The sequence below is a fragment of the Carassius auratus genome, unplaced genomic scaffold (assembly GCF_003368295.1).
Source record: "Carassius auratus strain Wakin unplaced genomic scaffold, ASM336829v1 scaf_tig00216461, whole genome shotgun sequence".
Taxonomy (NCBI): Eukaryota; Metazoa; Chordata; class Actinopteri; order Cypriniformes; family Cyprinidae; genus Carassius; species Carassius auratus.
Window position 1 is genome coordinate 365,932 of NW_020528584.1, and position 11,200 is coordinate 377,131.

Consider the following 11,200-nt stretch of genomic DNA (forward strand, 5'->3'; position numbering starts at 1 on the left):
TTAAAATGTATGCATTTTGACAACAACATCCTAAAACACACATTTAATGTTCTGCGATTTGACCGTAAGTATTTGTGCATGCAATTTTAGTTCAGTTTGTCCTCATCATCTCTTCATCTGTCTGTGTCTGTCTTCAGCTCCTCGTGTGGAGCGTGTGGACGAGTCGTGTGAGGTGAGCTGGGAGACACTGCCACCTATGAAGGGAGATCCAGTCATCTACTGTCTGCAAAGCATGCAGGGAAATTCTGAGTTCAAACAGGTACCTACACCACACTATATAATCTGCATATACGAGTTTCAGTAAAAAAAACATCAATTTTAACCTCAGTGAGGCATCTCAATTGAAATATTTCCATTCACAGTGAGGCAAATGTGTCTCAAATGTAGGTTCGCGCTTGTAAGCTCATTACACAGAGGTCACTGCTCTCAGCAGGTGCGCTCAGCAGACAGCAGGTGTTGGGTTCAGCAGTTTGGATGAATATAATTATAGCATAATGGCGATCCAGTGGTCATTACTTGAACGGCTTAGTGACAGTTATTACACTTAATGTTAAAGCCAAATCAAATCTGTCCTCTCACATTTGTGCTGTGATTGTGTATGCTCTTTATTCTGACAACATTTTGTGACTATGGCCTTCATAACCTTTGTTTATCAAGACCTCCATAAATGTTAAGAAGCACCAAAGTACAAAATAAAATAACTAGGGTTGGTGCTTGAAATGAAAGTACACTCATTATATTTTCATACCCTTGTTGAGGTCATATGATAGCTTTCTTTGAGAAACAGACTGTAAATACAAATCTCAGTTGTGCTGAATTTAAAACATTTAAACGTGTTATAATTGATTGTGAAGTGCATTGGGACCATTTTTATTGAGAACGTTTAGGTCAAACTTGTCACAAAATTAGGTAACACTGTATTTTGCTGTTACTGTCCTTGTTAAATAGCCAGAAACTCATTGCACCTTGAAAAAAAGTCAAAAATGAGGACTAATCCATACAGATAAACATTCAAAAAGACACCTGCACGCTCAAATAAAGATTTAGAAACATTCAATGTAAGATGAAAACCACTACTATAATGAAAAAGCAGTAAACATTTCAGTCATGTGACCCTTCGCTGTGCCTGGTTACAAGACTAAATATGCAGTAAATAATGCATAATTATGTGCAACTAACCCAAAACCAAACCCTAATCCTAACCCTGTAGCAAGTGTATATATATATGTAGTTAATATATAACTCTATACTAAATTGAAAAACCATACTGTATCAGGATTATTAATGTGTAACCCAAACTTGTGGCACCATATTTAAATACATAATATACAAAAATAGATGATTACTTCTTTTTATTTATTTATTTATTTATTGGGTCTAACAAAATATATTGCTACTAAAGACTTCAAATGCTACTTTTATGTTACATTTTATAAAAAAAAATCTACTTGAACAATCTGCAAAACATCTCCTGTTCTCATCACAAAAAAATAAAAAAACTCACTAAATGGATTCGGAAAGACATGAGGAATTAACAGTGACTATGACAGAAATTAAATTCTAAACGTGGGTCCTAAGGGGCCCACTGGAGAGCCAGGTAAAAACATCCCCCAGCTGTCTGTAGCTGCAGTGTTGAATTCCTAATAGTGATTGTCACTAAATATATTATCACTGCACTATGTGTCAGACGGGGCCCGGCAGAACTGTTTGATTTAACTTAAAACCACTCTACCATGAGCACCTCTGAGTGACTGTAGATAAGAGGGTAATGGAAGGGTAAAGCAGTCTCACTGGCTCGGACTCATCACCCCCTGCTGAGAGACACTGTAGGAGACTGCAGGCGTGATTGAAGGCTTGTGTGTTTGTGTTGATGCAGCCCACACACACATGCGGGACTTCGTATTCATATTCTCATGTTCTTCTGACATTATTTCTCTGCTTAAACATTTGCTTCCTTAAAATATAATTCCTCAGCTCCTTTCTTTTTAGTATAGTATCGCTATAAAATTAATGCAGTGCTGAATACTGTTCTATATAAATTATAATGTTTACTGATCTATTCGAAAATTAGCTAATTTTAGATCTAAGCAAATTATGATTGGTTTTCATTTAAATTGGGCCCAAAATGTGCAGAACAATATTTCTGTTAGCTGCGCTATTAAATTAATCTAGTTATATAGCACTTTTAACACTACAGATTGTGACCAAGCAACAAAACAGCATTAAATAGGAATATAGTATGTCAATGATGCAAAAAGGCAGTTCATCATTGAATTCAGTGATGTCATCATCAAGCTCAGTTATGTTTAAATAGTATCAGTGCAATCAAGTCGACAGTATTCCTGGAAATTAAGTAACCCCAACTAAGCAAGCAGAGGCGACAGCGGCAATGAACCAAAACTCCATCTGTGACAGAATTGAGAAAAAATCCTTGGGAGAAGCCAGGCTCAGTTCGGGGTCAGTTCTCCTGTGGCCAGGCAAAACCAAAAGTTCAAATCAAGGCTGCAGCAAAATCAGATTGTGCAGAAAAATCGTCTGTTTCCTGTGGTCTTGTCCTGGTGGCCATCGAGGAGACAAGGTCTTTACAGGGGATCTGTATCTGGGGCTCTAGTTGTCCTAGTCTCCGCTGACATTCAGGGCTGTAGAGGTCCTTTCTAGGTGCTGATCCACTATATGGGCTAGACACATAGTAGATCCGGGTGACTGCAGTGACCCTCTGATCTGGATACAGATTGGATCTGGTGGCTACGGTGACCTCTGAATAAGAGAGAAACAGACTAATATTAGCGTAGATGCCATTCTTCTAACGATATAGCAAGTACATTGTGTGTTATGGGAAGCGTTCCCAGTTTGAGTTTTCCTAATTAATGTAGTCTAAAAATTACGGATTTGAATTTTAGAAATGTGTTAGTATGTTATGTGTAAGCCAGGTTAAGGAGATGGGTCTTTAATCTAGATTTAAATTGACAGAGTGTGTCTGCCTCCCGAACAATGTTAGGTAGGTTATTCCAAAGTTTGGTCGCTAAATAGGAAAAGGATCTGCCGCCCGCAGTTGATTTTGATATTCTAGGTATTATCAAATTGAGTTTTGAGAATGGAGCGGACATGGAGGATTATAGTGCATTAGACAATTTTCGAAAAGTTTCATGATTTACACAAAAAATATTACGTAGCACAACTATATTCAACATTGATAAGAAATGTTTCTTGAGCACGAAATCAGCATATTAGAATGATTTCTGAATGATCTTGTGACACTGAAGTAATGGCTCCTGAAATCTCAGTTTTGGATTACAGAAATAAATTGCATTTTGAAATATATAAAAATAAAAAACATTTAAAAAATAGAATAAAATTTCATATTACCTTTTTTTCTTTTTTCTGTATTTATGATCGAATAAATGCAGCCTTGGTGAACACGAGACAATAGTGCATATTTATATAATGCTGCAGTATATTTGTGTTTAGTTTTGAATTAAATATTGAATTGTCATTTCTAATCTTTTCAGATCTACAAGGGCTCAGCCACTTCCCATCAGCTCCCTAACCTGAGCTCATCCACAGAGTACCGATTTCGCGTCTGTGCCATCCGGCAGTGCCAGGATGCCCCCGAAATCATTGGGCCCTACAGCTCCACTGTCATCTTGCTCCCACCTCGTGTCGACACCTCTGGGGTCTCTGGCACCACAGGGTCCAAAGCAGCCGAGGCCCAGAAGCAAAAACGCAGCCTGACAGATGAACAGTTTTCTTTTCTCATCATCGCCCTTTTGGCCGTGACCTCCATCCTCATCGCAGTCGCCATTCAGTACTTCGTGATCGAATGAGCCTCGGCCCTGCATTACATCGTCAAAACAAGTTTTTGTTTGTTGATGTTTGTTTTTCTTTCTTTATTTTTCATTCCGGCATTAGCGTTGGGGAGCCGCGTGAAGGATTGAGAAAAGGGAGTTATAGAATCACTTCACCCAATCTATTGTTCTATCTTTCCGCTCACCGCTGTCCCTTCCACGCATGCTGTTGAAGGAACGGCGTTCACTCCGTCAGATTCGGAGGGCGATTTATTGAAGGATCAGCAATGAAGCTTACCGCTCATCGCATACTCATCGTACCACTTCATTTATTTGTGTAGCTGTAGTCCTTATTATTTATATGTATAATTTCAGTTGTAAAATGTTGAGTGTAAGTTTCGATCAAGGCTAGCTCGGTTGTTGCGTCACTCACCGGTTTAATATCTTGGGCCTGAGACTTGAGGGCCAGTGACTACCCTGTCGACAATGGGGTACGAGCGAACAGAAGACCTGCCGGGGGTTCTGAGCGAAATCTATGAGTCCACAACTTATAAAAGGGGAGACGAGACCGATAACGCTGAAATTAACGAAAGTTGATTTAGCACTTTCCTCAGAACTTTTGATGTTCAGAATGTGTAAAGGATGCAAAAATAACTAGAGATATGATAGTATATTTTTGTACAGTATGATACGAGGACCTGAAATTCTGGCTTAGTACGGGGGAGTAAGACTATGAATACCAAACTAACTCAGCTTAATAGTTATTTTTACTATCACGTACGTAAACTGTAGCTTGTTTTTTACAATCAAGCAGCTGCTTTGCTCCAAAATGTCGTCGTTCAGCACAAACAATGTATGCTTCTCGGAAACCTTTCCTTTAGTTACCTTTGCACCTTAGTGAGAAGAGAAATGCGTCTTGATCTTGTGATGCGTTTAATGGAACATGTTCTCCAGTTGTGCAAGCCCTCAATGTGTTTTGGCTGTTTTTAAATGTAGTACCACAAAATTTGTTCATGAAATGGTTTATTCAGCCAATAATCATGATTTCCAAAAGTCAAATTATTTTCTTAAATCTCAGTTGTTGTTTTTTGTTTGTTTGTTTGTTTGTTTTTAGTTTTAAAAACATCACATTGTGTTAAACTTTATTTTTAGCAATATTACTTTTTGATGTAATCATGAGCGTACTGAATATAGGACTAAATATAAACTTTTCAGATATCCTTTTTTTTTCTTGTTTAAATCACACATTTAAACTTTATTTTTATATGGAAATAAAACCTTTAAGTTAATTCTGTCCAGCAGAGAAATTAAGAAAAGTGCAAGAAATGAAATGCAAACAGCAGTAATGAATTGTGTTAATCCAACATGTACATTCTGTGAAACAAAATTTTTGCCTTTTTCTCTGTGTGTTAAAGTCTTGTGACTGTCAGCGCTGTGACAGCAGCATGATGGTCTGGTCGTAGGGTTTTGTGTCGTGCTTTGGTTATGGGAATATGAGTGCTGTAAACAACTGTTAACAACTACAGGTACCTTGCTAGAAGTCTTGAATGAAAATGAATTACATGATTTGGTCTAATATATATACTGCAGATGTCTACTGTTTGTCATTGAAAGGAAAAAAAAAATCTCAAATTCCTATTTTTGATAGTGATAAAATGTAATTTGCAAAGTGTGCCATCTCCGCAGCATGGTAGGCGTTTGGTTCTTGGGAGAAAGAAAAACTATAAAAAATCAATAAAATATGCACAAAAAATGAGACCATTTTTATGTAATTTTAATGTTTGCAGTTACCTCATACACCGTACATTCCAAAATAAAAATTTGTTATAGTATAGTATTACATACTATCAGACATATCACTTTAAAATGTTCGTTAATCAGATAGGAAATGTATAATCATTTATATATATATATATATATATATATATATATATATATATATATATATATATATATATATATATATATATATATATATATATATAAGTGTGTCTGTATAGTCATGATATCTACAGACGGATCCATGCACAATAAAAGATTTATAATTCTTAATTGTCGTCTTTTACTGCATCTTGCCATATACAGTATTGTTCAAAATAATAGCAGTACAATGTGACTAACCGGAATAATCAAGGTTTTTAGTATATTTTTTATTGCTACGTGGCAAACAAGTTACCAGTAGGTTCAGTAGATTGTCAGAAAACAAACAAGACCCAGCATTCATGATATGCACGCTCTTAAGGCTGTGCAATTGGGCAATTAGTTGAAAGGGGTGTGTTCAAAAAAATAGCAGTGTCTACCTTTGACTGTACAAACTCAAAACTATTTTGTACAAACATTTTTTTTTTCTGGGATTTAGCAATCCTGTGAATCACTAAACTAATATTTAGTTGTATGACCACAGTTTTTTAAAACTGCTTGACATCTGTGTGGCATGGAGTCAACCAACTTGTGGCACCTCTCAGCTGTTATTCCACTCCATGATTCTTTAACAACATTCCACAATTCATTCACATTTCTTGGTTTTGCTTCAGAAACAGCATTTTTGATATCACCCCACAAGTTCTCAATTGGATTAAGGTCTGGAGATTGGGCTGGCCACTCCATAACATTAATTTTGTTGGTTTGGAACCAAGACTTTGCCCGTTTACTAGTGTGTTTTGGGTCATTGTCTTGTTGAAACAACCATTTCAAGGGCATGTCCTCTTCAGCATAGGGCAACATGACCTCTTCAAGTATTTTAACATATGCAAACTGATCCATGATCCCTGGTATGCGATAAATAGGCCCAACACCATAGTAGGAGAAACATGCCCATATCATGATGCTTGCACCTCCATGCTTCACTGTCTTCACTGTGTACTGTGGCTTGAAGTCAGAGTTTGGGGGTCGTCTCACAAACTGCCTGTGGCCCTTAGACCCAAAAAGAACAATTTTACTCTCATCAGTCCACAAAAATGTTCCTCCATTTCTCTTTAGGCCAGTTGATGTGTTCTTTGGCAAATTGTAACCTCTTCTGCACATGCCTTTTTTTTAACAGAGGGACTTTGCGGGGGATTCTTGAAAATAGATTAGCTTCACACAGACGTCTTCTAACTGTCACAGTACTTCCAGGTAACTCCAGACTGTCTTTGATCATCCTGGAGGTGATCACTGGCTGAGCCTTTGCCATTCTGGTTATTCTTCTATCCATTTTGATGGTTGTCTTCCGTTTTCTTCCACGTCTCTCTGGTTTTGCTCTCCATTTTAAGGCATTGGAGATCATTTTAGCTGAACAGCCTATCATTTTTTGCACCTCTTTATAGGTTTTCCCCTCTCTAATCAACTTTTTAATCAAAGTACGCTGTTCTTCTGAACAATGTCTTGAACGACCCATTTTCCTCAGCTTTCAAATGCATGTTCAACAAGTGTTGGCTTCATCCTTAAATAGGGGCCACCTGATTCACACCTGTTTCTTCACAAAATTGATGACCTCAGTGATTGAATGCCACACTGCTATTTTTTTGAACACACCCCTTTCAACTAATTCAACTAATTGCCCAATTGCACAGCCTTAAGAGCGTGCATATCATGAATGCTGGGTCTCATTTGTTTTCTGAGAATCTACTGAACCTACTGGTAACTTGTTTGCCACGTAGCAATAAAAAAATATACGAAAAACCTTGATTATTATGGTTAGTCACATTGTACTGCTATTATTTTGAACAATACTGTATGTAGATTTAAATTTCACCCACAAAGAGCGAGGTACCAGGGTCACTGGGTTGGAGTGGTGACTCCAGACAAATTGTCTATTAAATTAGATTATTCTTCAGCACCTGAATCAAGTGTTACAAAGACATTAAGATGATCTAAATGTATTTCTCAGTAATGTGTCAAAACAGATTTGAAGCGAACACAGTGCACCTGGCACATCAGGAGCTTCTTTCTGCATCAACAAAGTGTATGAATTGAGATTGTGTTAAACATTGCCAATGTTTGTATTAACTGTTCGTAAGAAAAAATGCACAATAATTCAGTTTATCTTTTGAACTGAAAACAAAAAACAAACTCATGCTTCTTGAAATTTAAGCGAATGTTTCTATAAAAGGGTACATTAGACTTTTGAGATATGCTTGGGTCACAGCTCGCATGTTTTTTACGTTAATTTGACAGGTTTTCATTTTAGATGTCGATTTGACAAAATGACATCATCTTAACCAAATTAGTGAAGAAAAAAAAACACCTTTATTCCAGGATTATTTAGATACTATTATATAGCTTATATATTAGCTTTAGTAATTATGTTTGTGTTTAGACATCTATATCAAGGTTTACGTTTATATATATATATATATATTTATATATATATATATATATATATATATATATATATATATATATATATATATATATATATATATAAAATTTTATTTCAAGTAAGTTTCCTATGTTTTAGTTAATTATAGTAGCCCTGTTTTATGCTTTAATTATAATTCTGAGAGAATTCTTAATATGATTTTTTTATTTAAAGATTACGAGTGCAATATTTTATCCAAGTTATTTCATTGGATAAAATGTATTAGATACTGATATGCAAAAAAAATTAATTAATATTAGTAGACCGTAAAGGATCAAGAGCTGTTCATTTACATGCACACATTGAAAGCCAAAGCCCCACCTCTCACCTCTTTCCATATCTGTCTACTGTCTCCTCCTCTTGTGATCTCACTATTTAATTAAGAACTGGACTAAGTGATATTCTGCACGCACACAGTCGGGTACAGGCAGAAACAACGTCCACAGGTCTCGTCTTTTTCATCTCCTGTTCAAACGCACCACCTCTTTGGTTCCACCTTCCCTGGTGCTGAAACGGACTTTCAGCGAAGGAGTCACATTAGAGTTCTTCTTTCTCAATCTCTTTTAAAAGTCTTTTGTACACTTACCACAATCCTGCAGACTTGCATCAATATGGAGGACCAACATTGCGGAGACTCTCTCTTCCCAACCTCCACCCTCATTCCTGTCACCACCATTTGCATCCTACTTTTCATCGTTGGTATAACTGGCAACACCATGACCATCCTCATTATAAACCGCTTCAAGGACATGAAGACCACCACCAACCTGTATCTCTCCAGTATGGCCATCTCAGACCTGGTGATCTTCCTCAGCCTCCCATTCGACCTTTACCGCCTCTGGAAGTATGTACCCTGGGTCTTTGGGGAGCTGGTGTGCCGTCTATCACACTACACCAATGAAGGATGCACCAACGCAACCATCCTTCACATCACAGTGCTCAGCATGGAGCGTTACCTGGCCATCTGCTTCCCTTTCAAAGCCAAGGCTGCCATCACCAAGAGAAGGGTCAAGTATGTCATCCTAGCTCTCTGGGGCTTCGCCCTATTGTCTGCTGCACCAGTGTTCTTCCTGATGGGCGTGGAGTATGAGAACGAGACAATTCCTGACCCAGGCACTCGGCAGTGCAAGCACACGCGCTATGCCATTGAATCAGGGCTGCTGCACACCACTATCTGGGTGTCGACCGCCTACTTCTTCTGCCCCATGTTCTGCCTGCTCTTTCTGTATGGATCCATCGGTCGAAAGTTGTGGAAGAGTCGTCATGAGCTTCATGGGCCCAATGCAGCAGCCAGACAGAAGGTCAACAGGCAAACCGTCAAGATTCTAGGTGAGTGGATCTTGGGAAGTGTTAAGGCTAGAATACACTACGTGTCATTTAACATCAGAACTGATTTTGAAGCACTAGGCACAATAGGCAGCATACATTTGCAGACTTGAATATGGTTACAAAGAAAAAATGGGCATCATACACTAAATCAGGGTTGTCCAGTCCTATTCAGGGCCACTGTCCTGCAAAGTTTAGCTCCAACCCCGAATAAACAAACCTGAACAAGCTAATCAAGGTCTTTCTAGGCACGATAAAAACTTTCAGGCAGGTGTGTTGAGGTAAAGACTGGAAGACAGTGGCCCTCCAGGACCGAGTTTGGACACCCCTGCGCTAAACGAATGAGAATCACACAAAAGACTTTCAAGCCGCTCTAAACGCATAAACAACATGTTCTTATATCGGCTCAAAAGATCAGATCAGTTTGTTTGTCATTTTTTCCGCATTTAAAGTGACATTGCTTTATCTAAATTGTTTCCAGTAGAAACGTACTTGCAATGTAATTGACAGGTGTCAAATTGTGAGACAAGCAGTTGACAGATCTTGCAAACATAACATCTTGTCTTCATCAGTCATGCTCATTTATATTTGATTAGCAAATGTGGATTTTTGTTTATTAGATGCCTTCATAAATCAGTCAGACAAATCTCATTCTTCTATTAACCCCATGTCCTGTCACCCTTTATTTTCCTAGCTGTTGTTGTGTTGGTTTTTGCCATCTGCTGGCTGCCTTACCACATTGGTCGGTTTCTCTTCACACATGTGGATGACTATCACTCTGCCCGCCTAAGTCAGAACTTCAACGTGGCCTCCATGGTGCTCTTCTACCTGAGTGCCTCAATTAACCCCGTCCTTTACAACCTCATGTCCAACAAGTACCGCTCTGCCGTCAAACGCCTCTTTCTGTTGCCTCACAGGAGCCAACATAGACCCAATCAGAGACATATCTCAACCTGTGATGACATCACCATGTGCTCAGAAATGTTCAATGGGGTGAAAGAGACCACGATGACAGAGGAGGGCTTACGGTAACATCATCCTTGCTGAAGAGGAGCTCTGGAACCTGGGAGAAGTGAAGAAGTTGTGGGCTTATTGGATAAGAACTGGATAATTGGTGCGACGGAAATGAAAAATTAGATTGGAACTGTCACACATTATGAGGAAACAGCATGTGACAGTGACTGTGTAATATCACGGTTATCACTGTAGTGATAATCATGTCTATAGAATGATTAGATTTTGTCATTTTCATAATATTGTTTTTTGTGTAATAAAATGTAATTTTAGCACAATAGTACTGTGTAATCATTATAATATAGTGTATTATGAATTATATTATCATGTAATCATTATAGTGTATTTTAATAATTAAATAATATAATTGTCTTATTTTATAGATGCAAGGTAGTTTACCAGAATTAGATTTGGACATTTTCATAATATTATTTGTTATTTGTTTATATTATTATTACTATTTTTTTATTATTATTATTTATTTAAATGTACTTGTGTCATGAATCTGTTTTGCTCTGTTGGATGTCATTTGCTTTGCACATACTCGTATCAAGTATAGTATTAATACGGTATGTGTATTGTACTGTAATAATGAAAATAAAACTATATAGTATTAGTATAAAAGTATTGTGTAATCATTATAATATAGTGTTTACTTGTTTGTCTCAATGTCTTAAGGTTTTTTTATTTTTTTTTTTATTTTACAATATTTTACCTTAAATGTACTGTAGCTCGA

General features: G+C 37.4%; 2 protein-coding genes across 7 annotated transcripts in view; both read left to right on the forward strand.

The window, feature by feature from the left end:
* Nucleotides 1-5,541, forward strand: part of fndc3a (fibronectin type III domain containing 3A) — a 78,378-nt gene extending 72,837 nt beyond the window's left edge. For all 6 annotated transcript variants that reach the window (XM_026263262.1, XM_026263261.1, XM_026263260.1 and 3 more), the window contains 2 exons: nt 138-259; nt 3,510-5,541. In XM_026263262.1, the coding sequence (XP_026119047.1) occupies nt 138-259; nt 3,510-3,824 (437 nt within the window). In that variant the 3' untranslated portion in view covers nt 3,825-5,541. The remainder of the gene's footprint in view (nt 1-137; nt 260-3,509) is intronic.
* Nucleotides 5,542-8,288: 2,747 nt separating this feature from the next.
* LOC113098253 (growth hormone secretagogue receptor type 1-like) lies at nt 8,289-10,785 on the forward strand. The gene is made up of 2 exons (XM_026263268.1): nt 8,289-9,453; nt 10,145-10,785. Exons 1-2 carry the CDS (start codon nt 8,736-8,738, stop codon nt 10,480-10,482), a joined length of 1,056 nt encoding a protein of 351 aa, XP_026119053.1. The 5' UTR covers nt 8,289-8,735; the 3' UTR covers nt 10,483-10,785.
* Nucleotides 10,786-11,200: the final 415 nt, after the last annotated feature.

Coding starts and splice junctions, on each gene's coding strand:
- LOC113098253 (XM_026263268.1), top strand. CDS start 8,736: ATGGAGGACCAACATTGCGGAGACTCTCTCTTCCCAACCTCCACCCTC. Junction 9,454..10,144: donor GCAAACCGTCAAGATTCTAG/GTGAGTGGATCT, acceptor TTATTTTCCTAG/CTGTTGTTGTGTTGGTTTTT.